Source organism: Excalfactoria chinensis, chromosome Z (genome assembly GCF_039878825.1).
Source record: "Excalfactoria chinensis isolate bCotChi1 chromosome Z, bCotChi1.hap2, whole genome shotgun sequence".
NCBI classification, from domain to species: domain Eukaryota; kingdom Metazoa; phylum Chordata; class Aves; order Galliformes; family Phasianidae; genus Excalfactoria; species Excalfactoria chinensis.
This window is the reverse complement of record NC_092857.1, coordinates 51,121,422-51,144,130: the sequence shown is the minus strand read 5'-3', so window position 1 is coordinate 51,144,130 and position 22,709 is coordinate 51,121,422. Positions and strand designations below refer to the sequence as shown.

The following is a 22,709-nucleotide window of genomic DNA, read 5'->3' as shown; positions in this document are numbered from 1 at the left end:
ATAAGATCATTGTCTTGCACTGATTATTAATGAAATGCCTTTTCATTGGTGCATTTTTGAAACTTAAACTTGACAAAACTGTAGCAGGCAAGCCTGAGATAATAAGAAGGAAGTGCTAAATAACAAGGTCATAAACTGTTTAAATAGAGTATTTATATGTTGTGTTGTTATTCTATCTTTAAAAAGTTAATTATGGTTTCCTCTTTTATTCTCTAAAGCTGTTCCTAAATATGACCAAATTGCTGACACTTCTTCCTTCTGTGGTCCTTAGCTATTGTAAATGTCACAATTTACTTTTTTTTTTTTTTAACCCTTTTTTTTACCCTTTACTAAATAATGCTTTCCAGACTTTTTTGTTTTTTCTTTGGTTCTTATGATATGGCATATATTCTGTGCATTCACTGCTGCTTTTTCCTCTCTCTAGTACTGTCAGCATGTGTAAGATGAGGTGAAAGAGCTGTTCGCTTGTTTTCTTTCTGGGGAGGCAAGCTGGCTGATTGGTGTGTTCTCTGTACATAGCTTATATTTTAACAGTCTATAATTTTTGCATTTTAGGTGCCTTATCAGGAGCCAGAGAAAGCTGGGAGTATGATTCAGGAGCAAGAGATCTTCAGAGTCCAGACCTCCAGAGTCATTTTACACTACGGAAGGTGCTGGAGAATGGTGGAAGTAGTGTGTCTAAACAAGCTGCTCTGCAGAAGCTTCTAGCTCAGGCCTCAAATTATAGCAGCTCCGTTGGAGGAAATTACTTGGAACTTGCCAACACTGTAAGTACATTTTTCCTCTCGAGTCCTGTATATTATTTTTATTTTCACTTGTTATCCTCTGAAAAAGCATGTTAATTCAGCCTTTGAACAGTCATGGAAGCAATGTCAGGCTGCTGATGCATTTCATTTACAAGAAAGTAAATGTGATTTTAGCAAGTGGTGGTGTATAATATTTCCAAAGCTCATATAATTGAGTGAAGAAGGATAGTCGTCAGTGAGGAACCATGTTCAAGTTCTTAAGATACACAATTTAACAAAAGAAGAGGTATGTGTGAAAGCTTCCTACCCATTCCTGCCAGTGACAACACTAAATTGAGAAGTGATATTGACTTCAGGCAGAGAGGCCTTGCAAAGGGATTCTGACAAATTAGAGGGCTGGACAATCACCAGCTGCATGTATTTTAACATGATCAAGTGCTGGATTCTGCACCTGGGATGGGGCAGTCCTGGCTACATGCGTATACTAGAGGATGAAAGTTTGGAGAGCAGCTCCATGGAAAGGAATCTGAGGGTTCTGGTTGAGGACAAGCTGTGTGGAAGCCAGCAGAGTGCCCTGGCAGCCCGAAGAGCCAACTGTACCCTGGGATGCACCAAGCCCAGCACTGCCACCAGAAGTGGGGAGGGCTTGTCCACTCTGCTCTGCACTGTGTGGCCTGACCACTACGCCAGGTGTCCCAGTATAAATACGGACATGAAAACGTTAGAGAGCGTCCAAAGGAACACTACAACACTAGTGAAGAATCTGAAAGGGAAGACATGAGCAGAGTTCCCTGGGTTTTTCAGTCCTGCGCAGTGGAGGCTGAAGGGAGGCCTCATGGCAGCTGCAGGTCCTCACAGGGAGTGGAGGGCAGCGCTGAGCTCTGCTCTGTGTGACAGGGACAGGGCCTGAGGGAGCAGGCATGGAGCTGTGCCAGAGGAGGGGCAGGGGGGGATGTTAGGGAAAGGTTCTGCACCACAGGGCAGTGGGCATGACCCCAAGCTGCCCAGTTCAGGGACTGTTTGTACAACTCTCTCAGGCAAAGGGTTTGATTTTTGGGTGATCCTGGATGGAGGCATGATCTGGGCTTTATTGATGGTCTCCTGCTTCCTATTTCTATACACAAGAACTATTCTTTATTATGTAAAGGTATGCAAATATTGTACGCGTAAGGCATTGCTTTTGGCTTCTCCATCAGTACATTTGGATGAAATCCGTATTTTAGTTCTAAGTGAGGCATATAATATAAGACCATTTTGTACCATGGTCCTGATTTATGCTGCACAGAATTTTAAGTGGAGAAGTAAAATATGAAAGAGGAAAGGTTTTATTTTTGAAGTGATTGCTTGTCCCATCTGTCTTCCATGAAATTGACATAGGGAATTCTAGCTGCAAGTGAACCTCAAGAGGTTGTCTAGTCCAGCTTCCTGCTTAAGAGTTAATGTCTAATGGAAGTGGTTGCTGTCAGCTGAGGAAAATCATCTTCTTGGAGCTATGTTACTGAAAAATAAAACAATACAATATCTTCTGAAAATGCTTTTAAAACATGAGCTACTTCTCATTTAATTATTTTAAAAAAATGTAAGATACAGTTTAAAAGTTTAAGTGGAGCGGCTTAGGACTAATACACGTACACTAAAAGCATGGGTTAAGACTTTTCTTTCCAGAGTAGAAACTGTGAGTTCCTGAATACTTTTTGAATCTGGACTTCATTCAGATTTCAAGATGAGTACATTCTTATGTGTCCTCTTGTTATGTTTCTTCTGGCTGATGTTGATTCAGAAGTGATGGGCTTTGCTAGTCTGTGTGGAGGAAATGGACCTGGGGGTGTTCGTTTACACAAAGTTGAACATGAGATAGCAGTGTGCCCTGGTGGCCAAGAATGCCAACGACATCCTGGCTTGTATCAGAAATTTTGTTACCCGATGGAGCAGAGAGGTGACCTCTCTGTTCAGCACTGATGTGGCTACATCTTCAATACTGTGCTCAGTTTTGGGCCCCTCACTACAAGAAAGATATTGAGACCCTGAAGCATGTTTGGAGAAGGACAGCAAAGCTGCGAAGGGTCTGGATCACAGGTCTTTTGGGGAATGCTTGAGGGAGATGGGATTATTTAGTCTGGAGAAGAGGAGGCTCAGGTGAGATCACTCTCTACAACTGCCAGAAAGGAGGTTGTAGCAAGGTGGGGTTGGCCTCTTCTTTTGTGTAACTAGTGATAGGATGAGAAGGAATGACCTTAAATTGTGCCGGGGGATGTTCAAGTTGGATGTGGGGAAAAATTCCTTTAACAAAAGAATGGTCAGTCACTGGAACAGGCTGCCTGGGGAAGCTGGTGGTGTCACGGTCCCTGGAAGAGTCAAGAACCACGTGAATATGACACTGAGGGACATCATTAGTGAGCATGGTGGAGATGAGTTGGGGGTTGGCCCAGATGGTTTCAGAGGTCTTTTCCAACCTTAATAGTTTTTTGATTCTGTGATACTGCACTGCTCTGACAGACAAATACATTAACTGTAAAAACAGGAAGCCTCAGAAGAAATGACATTCTCCAAATGTAATACCTTTGTCTTTATTGCCATCTCTAAATTCCCTTTATGCTTAGGGTTTTGAGAGACACCTGATCTTTGTTTTTAACCCACTTAACTCACTTCTGTTTTCAAATATTCTTTCTGTGGTCTTTGAAACAATATTACAATCAGATATCTCTCATTTATATTTATATGAATACAGTCTTCATAGCATCTTCATTTGACCCCTGCTAAGCGCTGGGGTCATGAGTCATATGCAAATTTTTGCTTTGGATTTATTACAAAGAACAGGGGCGAGAGAAAGTGGAGAGAATATTTACTCTGTTTTTTGTGATTTCCCTTTATTTCATTTACACTATTAATAATGAGAGGCCTAGGCCCTAATAGAAATAGAAATTGTATGTCTCTGAACCAGGATGCTTTCTGGTTAGAGATTATAATTTTTTTTTCTATGAACACCTTAGCATTTCCCCTACTTGAATGTTTTTCCTTGTTACTTAAATAAAATCCTTTTGGTTTAAAACTATGCAGTAGGGCTAAAAACATTCTTTATGTACTCCTAAAGCATAGACTATATTCCTCACTCAACACATTTCTCTTTATTGCTTTTCACCTTGTTACCAGTATTTATGGCTAACATATTAACCTCTCACGTGACCCGCCACCACTTACTAATGATGTACTTGTTCATGCAAGTAGGTTAAATACTACTGCAGTTATCTGTCACAAGAACCCTCATATGTCTTCCAAATGTAGTCGTCTGTGAGCTTGTTTTTTATTGCAGTTGGGTACAAACTTAAATATATCTCATGGATAGCAAAGAATTCAAGCATTTCAAATTATTTGTCAGGAGTGTGCGTGTTTGCTGATTTGTTTTTTATTTGTACTGGAGTCTGCAAGGTTGGGTGAGAAGGGTGTGATGAGAACATCCACAGTAGTGTGTTTTGTAACTGGAGAAATAACTGATTTGGTGGTGTCATATCTGCTCAGTTACTAAGAGACATGCAGTCTTGATTCATTCCCTGTGCTGCTGTCAGGGCAAACAGCATTCCTCTGCTGCAGGAGAATCACCAAGGCTGGAAAAGACCTCTAAGATCATCCAGTCCAACTGTCCAATGACAACAAAGTGCTGTTCTCTGCAAATTTCATACAGGGCAACATCTCAATGTGATATGCATGTTTCATATTAGAATTGCAGTAAATTTTAATAATCTGAAGGAATTAAATTTGGAGATGTTTAGTTCTCTTTTTGTATTGTCCTTGCACATGATAAAAATAGACTAGATAAACTTGATACTTCTTTTATTTTCTTGGGATTGTATGTATATGTACAAATGCTCGTGCATTTCTGTGTGGTTACTGTTTTCTTCTGTCGACAAAGTTCGGTGTAGGTAAGAGGGATGTGTTGTCACAAGTAGCTGTATTTACATATGTGGAACCAACTGGGATGGTTTGATTTGCCATGATGATATGATTTCACACCTTTATTCTGTCAGATGGAAATAACTGAGTTTTTTTGTTCAGAAAGTCTCTGCACAAAGATTTTACATTTCAAAAATGTGGCCCAGAGGATGCTGATAGACGTTTAAACTGTCCAGTGCTTGAACTGATTAGATCTGGGAGCCTTTATGAGTTTTCCCTTCCTAAGACACTACAGTTATATAGATACAGCTCACTTAGTTGAAAATATTTAGGAAAGGTTTGGTGAAAGTATGGTTAACTTGCAGAGGGGAGGAATAGAGCTGTAGTTTTGAGAAAAAGCCTGTGGTAGGTTGCTGTCATGACCACTTGCTTTTAGAAGCTTGTGATGTTGTTTTCCTCTTCAAAGCAGCTGGGCAAGAGCCACAGATTGACATGTTCTTACTAATGCAGGGAGAGGGCAAATTCACAGACTTGCCAGAATTGCTTCCTGCAGCATCTCATTGTTCTGACCAGTGACGAAGCAGGAATAATCCTGCTTTATCTTGAGCAGAGCTGTCAGCTCAAGATGGATGTGTCTAGAGTATTTCTCTGAACTGCTCCACCTGCCAAATCTGCACTCATTTCTCATTGTAAAGGGAGCTGATTTTGGACTGCCTCCACAAAGAATAATACGGAATGCTAAAGCATCTATTTGTAACGCCTCTGGAATATGTTATTCCTCAGCTAATTCTGTCCGACTTCCTGAATGTGTACCTCAGTTGAAGATATTAAAAACTCTGTGAGACTGGGAATGGATGCTTTGATCATGCATCTGTGTGTGATGGGGGATCTTTTTAGTACAGTGGAATTAGGTGACTAAACCAAGTTTAGTTTTGGCTGTGGACTGTCTGTGAAATGTAGTTACCATCTCTACTGGATAAACAACTCAAAAGATTGTAAAGAAAATAGGCATGCTGTGAATATTCATAGCAAAGCTGTATGTAATTGTATTGACGTTACTCTCTCAGCATGATCACTGGAGATGAGAACATAATGTCTCTGTCTCAGGCAAGTATTGTGTTCTGCAAATAGGTATTACTGCAGTAACCTCTTTGTCAGACTGTAGTTGTATGCATTGCTGTTTTTTCCTCAGGATCATTGAGCTACAAGTTATGACAGCTACAGCAGTTGTTTTGAGAAACCTATTCTTTTTAGTTGACATGGCTTATATTGAGCGATAATAGTACATAAACTACTATTTTATTTTATTTTTTCTTTTCGGGGACAGGTGGCTTTTCTACCTGCAAAATTTGTGTCATAATTAGGCAAACCTGAACTGACTATAATCTTCTGTCTGTAAAACATCATATTTAAGATTATCATTGTATATTGCATTCAGCTCAGACTGTAGTGCAGTTTTGGATATCTACTTGAAAAAACACTTGATAGGCTATTTCATCCTTTGTTAAAAATAGCCATTTATGGGCATGTGAAGTGCGTGTAAAATCTGAATTAAGTGATCTGCATGTAAATTCAATACTGCTGTCATGTTATTGAGCATTTAAGATGTAATGATTCCTTGCAATGCCATAATGTGCTTAGTACTGTAGGAAGATAATGTTGTGGGTATGCTTGGTATTTTACATATATTCACATGGGACATTTTGTGTTGAAATTTAAAGTTCTAAATTTAATCTTTGCCCAGCCTTTTCTCCAGCATTTCAGACCATGTGACAGTACATCATGTTACTCCCTTACTTGATATCTTACCTCCATGTTGTACCATAAGCCAACCAGCTGATATTTCTGGGGTCGTATCCTATGCAACTAGCAGAAGATGTGAGTAGTTTTTGGATCTTAACATACAGCTGAGCAAATTACAAACTTTTTGAAACTTTCTGTAGCACATTAACGCCATTACTTTCTCCATGTTAGATTATAAATGTTATATCCCCCTTCTAACAACTCTATCCTGAAGTTCTTTTTGTTGTTGTTTTTTTTGTTTGTTTGTTTGTTTTTTAGTTTATTTTGCTCTTATTTTGTTTTGTTTGAATCCTTTTAGAACTTCTGTCAGCCCAGAGTTAGGGATTTTGGCACAGGGTATGTGTGTTCAAGCAATCTTTTAGTATATCTTTTTGGTGATGCTTTTAATTGGATCTTTTATGAAACCATTAAACAATATTGTTTACAAGTATGTAAGGAGGATGAAGTGCATAGTATGATGGTTTTTTACACAGTTCTGCAATTGTAATTGTATAATTGCAAGAAGAACATACGAATCAGTTGCTATAAGAAAGGGGTGCCTTAATAATTGAGTGTTTAAGTAGGTGTTTTGAGGGCAAAAGTACTGAACTTGAGAACTTGGAATTGAACTTAGTTGCAAGTACTTTGTATTCTGTCCTCCTCAACTTCTCTACTGCTAAGAAGCTGTTTATGCATCTGTTTTTTGTTTGCTGTAGTTAAAAGAGCTCTGGCCCTGGTGCAAGAGCTGTTATCTTTTTGCATCTCTCAACATTTGCTTTTTCTCCAGTTGTCTGGGATGAAGAGCAGTTCATCTTGTACATTGGGCTGTCATCACTGCACACATCTGTACAGAATATAGAAACAATATTACCTGCTTGGCAACATTAAGCTGAACTTGAGACCTAGGATTAGTCTGCTGAAGTAACATTAACCTCCTGCATTCCTGCGTGCCAAGATTGCCTTGCAGCTCCAGTCACAGGCAATCTTGTATTGTCAGCTTTTCTGTTTGTAGTTGTGGTTGATAATGGTGAGCTTCATTGAACCCTCATTTACAATAAAGATGAGAGAACTTACTACTTCTCCCGTTATAATATACAAAACCCTTATGTTTTGATTTCATGATACACAGGAATTTTGAAAATACACTGAAAATCTTTCATTTATGCACAGTTGAAAATGGACTCCAGAGTGCTTTTCCAGTTCAGTGCTTGTTTGGTTATAATGGAGAAATCAACCATTATTCTATCAACCACGTGAGGCAAGGCAGGGTTTGCATAGAAATCTATCAGTGCCATGATTAAATTCATCAGGATGCTTCTGCTCTCTGGAACTGTTCCTCTGTCACTGTTGGATTTGAGATATTGAGTCAAGGCAGTGTAAAACACTGGCATCACTTAAATTCCCTGCTTCTCTTTACGTTCTCTTTTTTTCTAATGAATGTATGGCTGTCAGTATAGCTGTCTGGGAAAACAATATTGGTGCCAGTGCAAAGGAAACAGAATATTTCTTTACGCATACTTGCTATCAATTACACTTTCTGCTTTCTGCGAAGATATTTTTCAGCGTGATTGCTTCATTTTGTACTACAAAATCATACTGCCATTTCTCAGCCAGGAGACAGATTATGATGATCACCATGTTGTGCTGTGTTGGTTAACTCTACTTTTCATCATGGGAGAAAGCAATCAGAATAAACGACTTGAATTTCTGGAAGGGCAGTATCTGTTCTTTGAAGAACTGATAATGCAATAAGGTTTGAAGATAGAAATAGGAATGAATGAGGCAGAGGTAAGGCAATCATGAATTTTACAATGGAAAACTTAAATGTAGGAACATGTGTAGGAAAAAATACACTGGAGAAATTCAGAAGTTAGAAAGCAAGGGAGTTAGAAGGTCTGAAAATTGTGCTTTCTGTACTAGACAGGCAGTTGGAGAAAGAGGAAAAATAAAGGAGCAAGGAGGGAATTGAGAAGTCATATGTTGATTAACTTCCTGACCTTTGTGAGCAATGGATAAACTATGTTGCCAGGGAAGACAGCCATTAAAATAAACATCAATTGAGAGCTGTAGGGATTCAGCTGCAATAGTCTTAAATTCTTTGGTGGTGAAATGGATCTGGTAGAAAATTAGGGGTTTTGATTCACTGGGAGTTTTATATATATTGTTTCAGCTCAAATTGTTGTTGAAGTGATTTTTCTTACAATTTCTGCCATAATGAAAACTCTCAAAATGCCAGCTCAGTGAGGCTGGTGCTCCTGTTATTCATGCCAGCAAAGACATCCTGTAGGACTTCAGGACAATATCCCTCAGATGCCTTGCATTTACAGAATTCATCTATTGAAAATGTTTCAAATAAAACATTTCAGTGAATCCAATCTCTGTAATTTTAATGCATACATAACATTACACATTACACATACATAAATGTGTGTATGTACATATATATACACATGTATATATATATATATGTATTGTCAGAAAGTAATCATCAATGAATCTTTTAAGCATCCAAAAGAGACAGTAACCCTGCATGTTGAAATGGGATGCCTGGGTGCTGGTGTAAACCAGGGGCTGGGATTCCTCTGTCTTCATCGTGTCAGTGTGAGCACTTAGTCACAGATCCAGGGAGTTATTTGTTTAATATGCCATTGTTATTAGAAGTCTGTGGAGAAAATACTGATGTTTAGAAAAGGTAAATTCAGACTGACTGCACATGGATATCTTAGAGCAAAGAAGTAGGCAGATAATGAGCTGGGAAACCTGAATGTTTAGAGATGAGGGCATAGGTGGGTAGTGAGGACCAGAGCTGTAAATAAGAGTGTATGAAGGAAGAGATAAGGAAATAAGAGAATATCTGATTTCTCATTTTCCCAATCAGGAATTGGGAAAAAATAGGAGAAACTTAGGAGGGGGCTACTGGCAATTCATTATTACGTGAGAATTTTTGAAAGAGATTTAGTTCACATCTGATAAACATAACGAAATACATGTTCTGTTTAAGTGGAAATGAAAGTGTCTTAAAAGTAGAATTTAGCCACGCACATATTATTAAAAGTGATCTTTGTACAGTAAGTAAACAGCACTACAGGCTGTTTCTGGGAAGGTTAAATCAGAACAGCTGCCAGGATCTTAGAGGCTAGAAATAAATTGAGTGAAGTTTCCTTCAAGTCACAGAACTTCATAATGTCTGGTACTGGCAGAGATCACTGGATCCATTTACCCGTGATGTAGCAGGGATACTCAGAGCAGGTTCCCTAGGAGCACATCCAGACAGCTTTTGAAGATTCCCAAGGAGGAGATTGCACATCCTCTCTGTTCCGGCATTTCATCACCTGCACAGCATAGAAGTGCTTCCTGATGATCAGGAGTAACCTCCTGTGTTCTGTTTTGTGCCCATTGCCCCTTGTGCTCATTGCCTGTCATCTGGACAAGTAGAATACATGACTGAACAGAAGGAATACTCAGTGATGAACAGAAGCTAAGCAGAAATATGATGACATGAACAGTACTTAAAAGAGTGCCCTTGTTTTAAGTAAGGGGCAGATGAACCGTGAGGATAATTAGATGGCTGCAAGATAAAAGCGCTGTAGAAATTGCTGCCATCTTTCCCTGTTGTCCTTTCAGACACATCTCAAACATGAATAACAAGCTCACATTTACTCCCTGGTCCTTTTCCTCTCCTGACCTTATGTTTAAGGCTTAGTGGGGTCAGAGGGAATCAAAATGAATGTGATGGCTTTGGATGAAATGGCAGAAAATGAGAGTGGCTGGCTGACAGGTTGGTGAGTGGCTGCATGGCATGAAATACTGGAGAACTGAAAAGAGGATCAAATGTAGAGTCCCATGGAGACTGGTCAGGTCAAGGACATGGCTTTTTAAATGGATTAAGTATTCGGAGAAGGGTGAAGGGGTGAGAGCATCTGATTGAAGTGCTATTTGGTAATTGCATTATTCTAGATGTTTTAGACTAATCAAGATAGTGTGATTGAATGAAAGAAGATAAGTTTGCTTGTGTTTTTCAGAGACAGTTTAATTCTTTGGTGTAAGGTTACTTGGAGTTGTTTCAGATGAGTTGGATTTTTTTTGTTCTCTAACCCTAGATGCATTAAATAGCAACAGTTTGCATCAAGAACCTGCGTTCCTTTTAGCCTCTCCCTTTTAAATAATAGAGCATTAATGCTGTGGAATGAAGAGTTATCTGGAAACATTATCTAAGTATTGTATTTAATTTCCCATTTGACCATTGAAATTTAAATGTTGGCAATGTATATTTTGCGCCAGAGGGAGAACAAGAATGTGCTCAAGTTGTGTGTAGTAGGTTTGCAATATATGAATGTGGAATTTATTTGTGTGGGGCATTGTACAGTGTGCTGCTCTAATTATACAGATGATGCCGAAATGCTTAGTGAATTCCACTCAGTGTCATTTTGATTACAGTGATTATTAATCAAAACAAACCAACATTTTATTCCACATGCCCTGGAATTGTGGTCAGCTATTTGTTGTGGTGTGTGGAGTGAAATTGCTTGTTAGAGAATGGTGTACACTGATGTACTGAAAAATGTGATGTCAAAGTATTTAACAGATCATTGTCAAGGATTGAAAGGATGCTGTCAAGGATGGAAAATTCGTGTGTGGCAATGGTTACACCTGCTCCAGTAACTGTTATGAAACAGAGAGATCTTGTGAGGGAGGACCTTGTAAAATAACTGTGGTTGTGCAGTTTTTCCATATCCTAAGAGTTGCATCTTGTCCCAAAAGAATGCTAATACTATTAAGTGTCAGTCTTATTCACTGCTTATTCAGACCAAAGGGTAGGCTCCTCAGTAAATCTTCAGTACATTTAAATGATTGTTAATACAGGTTTAAAAGAGTAACAGAGTAGAACGACAATAGAATTGTTGGTTCCACGGTGAGCAAACTGGGTACACTAATGGTTTTTACTGGATAATTCTGAAATTATCTTGGAAAAAATCTATCAGTGCAAATGCACTTACCTACAAGCAATATGCATTGTGAGTGCTTTAGAGGTACAGAAAGCAGTAATTGATCAGAATGCCCTGAGACTGAGTGGGAGATCAGTATCTCTTTCTTGGCAGAACTCTTTTGGAGGATGCCCCTTACTGTCAGCCACAGTGACAGCTGAGTTCATTCTGCTTTTCTGTTGCCCCTTCTTATTTCCATTATGGAAGCACAGACTGAGGCATCTAGAGAATCTTCCTTTGGCCAAGAAATGTTCGTCTGTGTATTAAGAGTTTCCTGTACCCCTGCATCCACCTGCACCATGCACTTATATATGCACATTCCAATGAGAGTAGATGCTAAAAACAAAGGCAAACACTAGACTGAGGGAAAGGGAGCATTGTTATCCTAGTTGAGGAACTAAGTTAAGGGAGAGAGAATGAACTGTCAGAAATAGGGATTGAGCTCAGTAAGCACCTCTCATGCTGAATCACAGGGCTCTCTATTCTCTTTCTGGCAGTATAAAATTTGCATTCTTGAGGCCAAAGGGAGAGTGTGAACTGGCTTCAGTGAAGTTCTTATAGTACTTGTTGCTGCATTAGATCTCTTGTGTCTGGAAACGGTGAAACTGAGCAGTGGTGAAATCCATCTGGGAATATAATCTTGTGGTGTGATGCTTTCAATGAATCAGTAAATGGACTCATAGAAATGCTAGATAATTTGAATTTTCACAGGGGAAAAAGTTCTAAATCTTCTGATGTCTAGAAATATTCTGGGTTAGTATTTCAAAACCATGATGTAATTATCTTGGAGGGGTGATGCATTTAGTCTTAGCTAGCACTGTAGTAAAGAAAAACATGAGAAGTTTTTAAGGACTTCAGAACACATTGAAATAGCACTGGCAGTACCCATTAGTTAAAGAATGATTTATGCTTTCCAGCTACATAGTGTATAATCCTGTACCACTCAGTGCCCCTTGTAACAATTGCAGTGGGTGTCTCTTGGAATTGAAGTAACATAATTTATCATCCATTTGGTTTAACTACTTCATTTAGTTTGCCCATGAACCAAAACTGATTTTTAATTTCAAACTGAATCTTAGAGTCATAGAATATCCCAAGTTGGATAAGATGATCCATAAAGATCATCAAGTCCAACTCCACCTTCTCCAACTCCTTTCTGTATCTAGAATCATTGAATCATAGAATTGGTTGGAAAAGACCATAAAGATCATCAAGTCTAACCACAACCAAACCATACTACCCTAACTCTAAGAACCCACTACTAAATGGTGTCACTGAACACCATATACAGGTGGCTTTAAGCTCATTCAGGGATGGTGACTCAACCACCTCTCTGGGCAGCCTATTCCAGTGCTGAACAACCTTTTCTGTAAAGAGGTTTTTCCTCATATCCAACCTAAACCTTCCCTGATGCAACTTGAGGCCATTTACCCTCATCCTGTCACCTGTCACCAGTAAGAAGAGTCCAGCCCCACTCTTGCTACAGTCACCCTTCAGGTATTTGAAGAGACCATACTAAACATCCCCAGTTTCTGTAGTTGCTCCTTGTAGGGCATATCCCCAAACCCCGCACCAGTCTAGTTGCCTTTCTTTGGACCTGCTTCAGCACCTCAGTGTCTTTTCTGCGTTGATGTGCTTTTGGGGGCTGGAGGCCTAGAAGACGCTTAGGGCTGCCCTAGACAGGCTCACTCCTTTAAGAGGTGGCAACCCAACACACACACCCTCACCTTTTCTGTTGGTGGTTTACCCTTGGTGACCAACAAGAGCAGAGCATCACAGCCCCTCTCCACAGCCACCATGAGGATCCTGCCAGCAGTGCCTTTCCAATATTTATCAGCATGAGGATGTAGTTCTAGACATGCTTCTTACCCTGGTAGCCCACCACTGAGTTATTTACAGCCAGCAGTTTCTCGCTGTTGAACCTGTTCCTCCAGCTGCTTCAGCGAGTTGGAGGGCCTGCTCAGCCCTTTAAGTTCTTATTCCTAGATAATTCTGGGCTCATGCCTATGTTGATGAACCTTTGACACAAGTGCCAGAATTGTACAGAGGTAAACTTAGATTCCAAGGAGCTATGAGGGAATATAGGAGTTGGTAGGGATACTGATGTAAAGTATAAAAAAGTTTGTTACCCTCCCATTTGGGAAGACATGACTTGGGAAAGATGAAGTGTTTTAAAATGCACTGTCAGCTGCAAGAGCTTTTGAACTTTTCTCTTGTATGAAGAATGAGGTAAGACAATATACAGAATCACTATAAAGAACCACATTTTCAATGCACGGGAAACCTGTACACAAAACTGCACCGGTTGTACTGTTCCACGCTGCAGCCTAGAGACCTCTGCCTGTTCTTGGCTTTCTTCGTGCTGGCTGCCTGTTGTAGCGCTGGTCTGTACGCTTCTAATGGCTGAGATGGCAACGATCTGCCAGCAGAGAGCAGTGCAGCCCCTGCCATTATTTGAGGAAAAGGAAATCGAAACATGTCGGTGACAGAGCGGATGAATAAGGAATACCGAGAAGCACTAAATGTAGCGTTGGAATGGAACATGAATGTAAGGCAGGAAAGATGCTCTCAATGAATAAAATAATAAAAGCTGGAGGCAATGCTTGGTCAGCATGAAAAAACAAAGCAAAGTCAAAAGTACAGATTACCAAAAGCAAATGAGAGAATACAGAAAAAAGAAACAAGTAGTGTGAAAATAGGCCTGGAGAATAAAAGTAAAGTGTTTGTAGAGTGGTTGTGGCATTGTCCTTACGCCCCTGAGCCAGTTCCTGATACTGGGCACTGAGGAAGGAGAGGAGTCCAGAAAGGGATTGTTATCTCTAGCATTGTGGATCATTATGTATGTGTTTGCCTTCTGCATATTAATGCACTTTCTGTATGGTCATTTGGATGAATTATTGTTATGCCTTCATATTGATACTCATCTAAGATTAATTGAGAAGAAATTAAAATCTCTGGATGATATTAAAAGTTTAACTTCTGAATGCATATTATTGCAAGGGTGCGAGGATTGTGCCATGGTTTATAATCATATTTATTCCTGTTTTTCATGAATTTTTGGAACTCTTCTCAGGATTTGACATCCTTGTAATAAAGTGCAGTATGACAATCAGTAAAGTTTCAGCTGCAAAGTATGGCATTCCCTGCTTATAGGTGTAGCATAATCCAGCACTGCAAAGTGAGTAGGGTTGCCTCTAGATTCTGGGGGAGAGAGGGAGTGGGAAAGTAATTTTTTTGTTGTTCTTGCAGTGGGTACAACGTGACCTCAAATCTATCTTGTTAAGGATTTTTCTAGATTTTTTTACTGGATACTGAAATTAAATGGTTCTTCTTTCCTCCTTTCTTTATGTAGCATCTCCCCAAAGGCTTTGTAAAATGCTGGTGTGTTATATAAAATCCGCAGCTTTCTAATTGTGCTTTTGGCTTTACTGTGACCTTTTGAAATCTTTACAGCTCCCACCCCGAGAACTACCCAGCTTTCTTTACTGAATTGCAAGTGGGAACAAGGAAGTAGGAATTCGACTTCATTGTTGTCCAGGTGGCATTTCCTGTTACTTGCTTAGCTTTATAGTTTTGGTACAGTAATTAGTATGTAGAAAGCTGGAAAGATGGCTGTAATTCCAAAATGAACTCTCTATAGCTCTCTCCCTCCCACTCTCTGTTTAGTACCGCCCCTTCCATGCACCCTTTAGCCAGCAGCAAGACAGCTGTGTTTGATCATAAACCACTTAAACTCCAGGCTCGCTGGGAAGGGAAACTTCAGCGTGAAGTGCAGCATTGGCTTGTCTCAGAGACAGCAGCTTTCTTTTCTTTTCCCTTCTCCCTCCCGAACACTGAAGACCACAGCAGCTCTCCTTTTATTTTCTCTCTGAACTTGAGCAAAGCTTACTAAATTGTTCTGAGTATATTAAGCAACGCTATGAGATGCCCTTAAATGGAGTTGCGGAAAAGAGCAGCATAAAACATACAGCAGAGGTGAAGCACGACTTGTGGATGGACTGAGACAGCCCTGGGATCTAAGCAAGCAGCTTCTTCCTGGGATTTTCCGAGCCTTACGTTTTATTAGTAAATCACTTAGCAGCCGTGGATCATGTGTGAAGAGAAAACTAGTTTGGGTCCTTTATAAGGTCTTAGATTGTTAATGTTAACAGTTAATGTGGAGTAAAAATGGCTGTCTAGAGCAGAACATTCAAGACAGAAGAATATTGGAGAAGAAAGTATTGAATGGGTTAAACAAATCTTTGAAGCATTAAAATCTGCAGAAATCATCAAGCCCTGAGAAGTCTCATCATGAATTCTGGAGTTGCTTTGAAATATGGAAATGACTCTCCTGCAGAGCTGAGTGAGGTAAGCAGTTTCAGTGCTCTTCTTTGTGCTTTAAAAATAAACACTCCCCTTTTGGGCTTTCACTCCGCAAGCAATGTAATTAAAAATTAATAGAATATGTAACTTGCTATAACTTGCTGTGCCAGTGAGGAAATGACCTGAACTTTCTTGCTGCTTTAGACTGAATAAGTGGTGAAAAGCAAACGATGCAATCATGTCAAGATGCTTTTTCCTGTTACCATGCAGCAGAGATTGCCTTACCTCCCAAGAGCTGTGTTTATACCCAAGGTTCATCTTTACAGTGGGTGAAATACAGAGATCTCAATAGAGATTAAGACAGTAACTAATTTAGGAGGGAGTTGGGCTAAAGGAAGATGACAAATATTTATTAGTATGACAACAGCACTGGCAAAGTTGTGTTTGACTGTATTTATACAAGGTGATGTTCTTTCTTTATGTTAGATGAATGTTACCTTCCTTGCCTAAAAGAAAGCAAACCATGGGAAACTTTTTACTTTTGCCTTGCAAACTGTAGTCAGCTGTTATTTCTGTTTTGTCTGTTTGTACACATTTTTGCATGTCTGTTTTTTGCATAACATATTTGTGAATCAGAATCAGAAATTAAAGTCATATCAAATGTTCTGTAGATATTTAATGAATATGTTAGAAGAAGTATATCCTGGTAGTTAATGAAAAATCTTAGATGTATCATCTTTGTGAGCTTATTTGTCTTGAGAACTGCCAATTTGAATAATGCTATAAAATCCTAAGTATTTTATTGGAGTCATCTTATAGAAAATTGAATCTTTGGTCTCAGTTTAACTGAAGAGCTTCTCTTTCTTCTTTGCCCATTTATTTTTTAATACACCTTATATTGTAATGCATATATATATATATATATATATATATATAATTTTATGTTTTGTTTTATTAGAAATAATAGGAGATACCTGACAGAATGTCATAGTTCACAATTTGTGGAATTAATTGTCCAGAGATGGGAAACACTAAGATGTATAATGGACATTAAGTCAGTGGACATTAAGTCAGTGGTCTAGTGAACAAGACTGCAGAGTAAATATTTGAGACCTTAGAGAGTGCAGTACCTTGTCATGCAGGATGAGTGGCAGGTTTGTGACTGGGGATTACAAGTAAAACAAATTTTATGTACATTCCTCCTCTAGCTACAAAGGAATCAATTTAATTCACTTTACATTATCTTTTTTCAAATCATTGTTTGGAGAATATATATTGGCGATACAGCATAAATTGAGTTCATAAACTCAGTATAAAAGCTTAAGTTATTTTTTGTAGAAGTTATTTTTTGTATGAGTTATTTTATTATGAGTTATTTTTTGTAGAAGTCTGCCACATGGTTCCTGGTTACGCTTGTGTTGTTTTTCTGCTGTGTCCCTTCAGCGTTTGATTTTCCAAGCTACAGAGTCACACAAAATGCAAAGTCCTGCAAGGACTTGATACTTGCCAAGTTATTTGGATCAGGCAGTATTTACTGATAGCATTTCTACCTCAGAACATTTTCTGTTCAGATTTATTTTACTCATTCACAAAATAGGACTGTTGTTGTAAGAAGTATATTTTTCCTCTGCTGGTCAACATGAGAAATGTCAGAAAGAAGTCAGTGTTCATGTATCATAGAACATTTTCCTTGTTTGTTTTTGTTATTTTGTTCCAACAAGCTTACTTTAATACTTGATTTATATCTATAGTCTAGTGCCAGAGATGAGTGAGAAGTAATCCCCATTCTGACTGCAAACATTCCAGTGGAGATCTTAAATTCACAGAATCATAGAATCACAAGGTTGGAAAGGACCTACAAGATCATCTAGTCCAACCATCCTCCCATTACTGTTGCTACCACAAGCCACTAAACCATATCTCAAAGCTCCTCATCCAGATGCCTCTTGAACACTGCCAGGGATGGCAACTCCACCACCTCCCTGGGCAGTCGTTCCAGTGCCTGACCACCCTCTGAGAGGAAAACATTCCTTCTTATGTCTAATCTAAACCTCTTCTGGTACAACTTGTGGCCATTTCCTTGGGCCCTGTTTGTTGCCCGGGAGAAGAGGCCAAGCCCCTCCTCATCACAACCTCTATCAGGAAGTTGTAGAGTGCAATGAGGTATCCCCTGAGCCTCCTCTTCTCCAGGCTAAGCAAACCCAGCTCCCTGAGCCGCTCCTCATAAGACTTGTGCTCCGGACCCCCCACCAGTTTCATTGCCCTTCTCTGGACATGCCCCAGGACCCCAATGTCTTTCTTGTAGTGAGGGGCCCAAAACTGAACACAGTACTCAAGATGTGGCCTCACAAGTGCTGAGTACAGGGCGAAAATTCCTGGCTTTCCCCATCTGTGAATCACAGTTTCTGTGCTTTTTATCTTTGTGATTTGAGCTGCTTGTGTAAGCATACTTTGGTCTATTTTACTCAGAGGGTTTGGTCAGCCAATCTCAGCATTGGTCTTTGATAGAACATTGTTTTTTATGAAACTTGTAGAATTTACAGACACAGCGTATTCCTCATGGGATAAGTTGCACAAGTCCTCTGAGATGCAGTTAGTTACTTATCTCTTAATTTCTCAACTAACTTTCTTCTCTCCGTAACTTGCATATTTGTGTTAGACTTTTATCTGCTGTTGACTTGTACTGCTTTGGTTGCTTGTATTAAAGACAGGAAGACTTGACTAAGGGCTGGACATATACTTTATAAATCCATGTTTATCACCAGTTTGTCATGCTTTCTCCCTTTCATTTTTGGTTATATTTTTTGTGTGTCAATTTTTGATCAATGGAAGATAGTGGCATTGCGTTCACTGGGAAAAGTTGTTACTGGTTCTGTTGATGAAATAAGTGCAATCTTTGCATGTTTTAACCCACAGTTTTATCTCTACTGTTCATAAATATTTTCACATTGAAGAGGGCTGTTACCTATGTCTGCATGGCAAAAGAATGACTGACCAGGAGAGGCTCTAATGCGGATTTTGTTGTAGGTGCCTCGATCTCTTCATCTCAGTATATGAAGCTCTAGGCATGAAACTACTATTATTAAAATAAATAGGAAAACTACAAAGCCCCGGAGGTGTAGTAAATGTGTTGTTGAATGGATGCATTAGACAGACAGAAAGTGAAATTGCTGCAACTCATTGCATTTGTATGGAAACTTTCTCTGCTTGGGATTTAGCTTGCACTTTGGGAAATGGGCAAAAATTAATTGGCATCTTTTTTTCCAAGACACAGTTGCAATTGTACAAATTTGTGTGTGGTTAATTTTTACTATTTGTAAGGTTTTGCTCAGGTAAACAGATCTTGATAGTCTTCATTGCTTAACCCTGTCCCATTCCAAAGGTCATGCAGGAATAAATAAAAGAGAAAAAAAATCTCAGGTTTATGTCGCAGGTCAGTGAGGTGCTTTGTGGTTTACTACTTTTGCAGTCCAAGCTGTTTATTGGTCTGCACATTGGTACCCTGTTTCTTCTGTTTTACTTTCCATCAGACTTCTCTTTCTTCTGCTCAGTGAACATAGCAGAATCATCTTGTGACTGCTTAGGGAGGTATAAGAAGCAGTGTTCTTGTGCAGCAAGACTTCTTGTGATGGTAGTAGTTGCTTAATTGGTTTTTTTTTTGTTGTCGTTGTTTTGTTTTTAAAGTAAAGTATGATACATTAAGAGAAGTGAATCTAAAAAAAGCCCTGAAGTTTACAGATGGCTCTTATTGCACTCTGTGAGAATGCAGGACAGACTTTGGTAAACAAGTAATAGTATTCAGCCAACCTCTGATTTGCGTTTGCTGAGTGCACTTTCACCTGTCAACTTTACACCTTAATACTATTTGCAGTTTGCTTTTTAAGGCTCAGTGGAGTATGGAATGATTTTTATGCAATACGTAACACCCAAATTTAGTGAGTGAATTTGGATTCCTTTGTTGTTAGTTTTAGTTTTAGTTGTACTATAACATACTGTACTATAAACCTGAAATGTAGTCATGTAGTCACAGAGTGTACAATTAAAACCAACATTAGGAGTGTCACCAAAACACGTCCAGGTAAGCAATTCAGTGCATAGAGGAACCATGTTTTTGTGGTTTTCTTTTGTTCGTTTGTTTTTTAATTAATCAGAATTTATTTGCTTTCTACCTATTCATCCCTCCAGTAGTTTTTCAGAAAGATGTGTTTGTATAGGAGGAGCCGGATGGTCTAATCTGTATTTTCTTCTTTCAAATTCAAATACACCACCTTCTATTCAGGAGCTCCTTGAATTTCAGTTTGTTATAAGCTGAAGCCAGGATTTATGGAGAGGTATCACTGCATGCTAGTCTTCTTAAGCCCCTCCACAAGCCATACAGTGCTGAAACAGGGAATTCTGTTGTCTTACCTGGTACAGCTAATGTGCTGAATGCTGTCAGCAGTTGTGCACATGTCTAATCATGGACAGTTCAAAAGAGTAGCATAGGAACATTAAGAGAATACAATTAGTAAGCTTTGTAGTGTCTTTCTCAGTTGCTTACTTAAGGGCTAAATTGTATCCTTGGATTAAGAGTCAAATTATATTCTCAGATCCAGTTTTCATTGAAGTGAACCTTGTGAACTTGCTGACGGCAAGACTCTGACGGAGAGATTTTGTTGTGGGCTAAGAGCTGGTGCTGTACTACTGCTGTGAATGCAGCTCTTTAGACACAAATGTTACATTTAATGTTATTGCATTCTTTAATCATTCATTATATAAGTGGGTGGTGCATATTTTTAAAAAGGAAATGTCGAAATTGGAAGTTATTGTGCTTATTAAGTTGTGTACTTCATACTTCATGCTTCTTTCTTTGTATTTGGAAGTCAATTATTTAGGGAGTGACCATTGTGGCTTGCAACCTTATGTTGATCCATATGTTCATTAACCTTGTATGTTGCCTAGAGCAACACTCTCTGTTTCTCTTGGGAAGAGGAGTAGTTTATTTGTCTACTTAACAATGGGATATCTAAAAGTTTTAAAAGGGAAAGAGAAGACAGGATTCAAAGTTTGCATTTGTGTGGGGAGCAGAATAATGAGATCATAAAATGGATTTCATCAAGGTCTTTTGAGTTATACAAGATTTGGAGAAGTATAGAGCCAAATTTGAGAGGCTTAAATTCTGAGCCTTTTATAATTTGACTGAAGGACAAAATGTTTCTTTTTTTCCCCTTTTTTATGATTTACATTCCACTGCTGCTATGCTTAGAAATGACACTTTAAGGAGAAAATCATGTAGAAGGAGAACTGCAGAAAGAGAAGGGGCTGCATGGCTTGAAGTTGTGTATGTGAGCCAGTGGGTGAGTCTGAGGTCAGGTGAGGTGAGGTGCACAGCTTTAGGCTGAGACCTCCTGGCAAGGGAAACATTCAGCAGCAACAGTCCCCATGCTGAGAGAATTTCCCACGTGTTTCTGTGCTTTTTCAGACAGGCATCAGCTTGTGCTCATAACATACATGCATGTGAGGAAATAGCACTGATGGAGTAGGGAATGGGTTTTGTTTATGTTTAAGACTGGGATTTGATCTCAAATGGTTGTTTTGTCTTCCTGGGTTTTACAGTCTTACTAAGACAGACAGTGTTACCCTAATACTACATCTGCTTCCTGAGTGGTCTTTAGCTGTGCAACAAGCGTGCCAGTACACTCTTGGTACTTCTTGTGAATGCATGAGTACCATCTCCTACTGGAAGCCTCTCACTGCTGCCAGACATGGCCCTGGCCCTCCATGTGAAAGGCATATGGTACTCATCATGAAAAAGAGAACATAAAACATCTGCCCACCAGAGAGGGCGTGTGGTTTCCCCAAGCATATTGATGATGCATGCTTTGGGAATGGTGATAAATTGTTCATGTCAATCCCTTAAACTATAATGATCTTGCAACTGATAGAATATGATTATCAAGTACTAAATATGGCATATTTAAAGTACTTGAGCCTTGACAAAACTCCACTGTGTTTTGGTTTGTAACAGGAGTTAAAATGAACGTGTGAACGATGTTTGTGAACAGGTGACCAACAGTTAGCACTGCATGTCAAGTCTTAGAAGAGGGAACACAGCAACCCAGATCAAAGTATCTCAGTAATGCTGGGGCAGCTGTTTGATTTAAAGAAAATTCTTTAATGGGGAACTTCACTGATCATGCTCCTGGATAGTGACAGTCAAGTATGAATGAAACTCTTGAATTGGATACACTTCTGTTCAGTTTCACTAATCTACTATGGATTATTCATCTCTCTTTGAAAAATCTGATTGATTTCTGCGTTGTATTTGAAGCTTGTGGTAGATCACATAAGTAAAAGCATTGTGTAAAAGGGGAGAGATATCTTTTCCAGAATCATCTGGACATCCACAGTTCATTAGTAGAGAAATCTGCTGATACATTATCATTTAGGACATAAACTTGGTTCTGTAGTCTAACCGAGTGGACTCTGATTTCTGGCATGACCAACATATGTAATTTGTGTGACAGATGCATCACATTTCCAGTGAAAAAACATAGACTTCAAAGAATGTTTATTTTCAGGATTTGTGTGAGCTGCTTATCATATAAACTAAGTATTTTCCAGGCTTGGATCCTGTTGAATTGAAGGACTATAAAAAGATTACTCAGAATGCCCAGATACTGTCAGCACAAATAATGCTCTTCTGCAGCATCCTAATGAAAATAAATAAATAAATAAAAATCAACAAAATCAAACCAGAGATTGTGTAACTAATCTGCCTGATATTTTAATATGTCTTGATCCTAGAAAAACATATTTGAAAAATGCCTTATGGGCTAAGAAATTAATAAATGTAAGCTGTGAATGTAACACTAATAGTGTGTTGAGTCTCCTACATGCTTTTAGACTCTTTGTGTTTTTCTTCTTACATCAAAAAGTACAGTTCATTCCTGGGAGATTTTTGGAGGTAGAAGTCAAGTCACCCTTCCCCTTCTCTCCTTCCAATTTGTGTTGGAAAAGAAAAACA

General features: G+C 39.0%; 1 protein-coding gene across 2 annotated transcripts in view; it reads left to right on the top strand.

Annotated features, from left to right (window-relative positions):
• Window positions 1-22,709, top strand: part of MCC (MCC regulator of WNT signaling pathway) — a 187,087-nt gene that overhangs the window by 25,779 nt on the left and 138,599 nt on the right. The window contains exon 3 of one of the 2 annotated variants that reach the window (XM_072360527.1): window positions 556-767. In XM_072360527.1, coding sequence (XP_072216628.1) covers window positions 556-767 — 212 coding nt within the window. Of the gene's footprint in view, window positions 1-555; window positions 768-15,098; window positions 15,749-22,709 lie in introns of those variants that run through there. The other variant, XM_072360528.1, reaches the window with a different exon arrangement.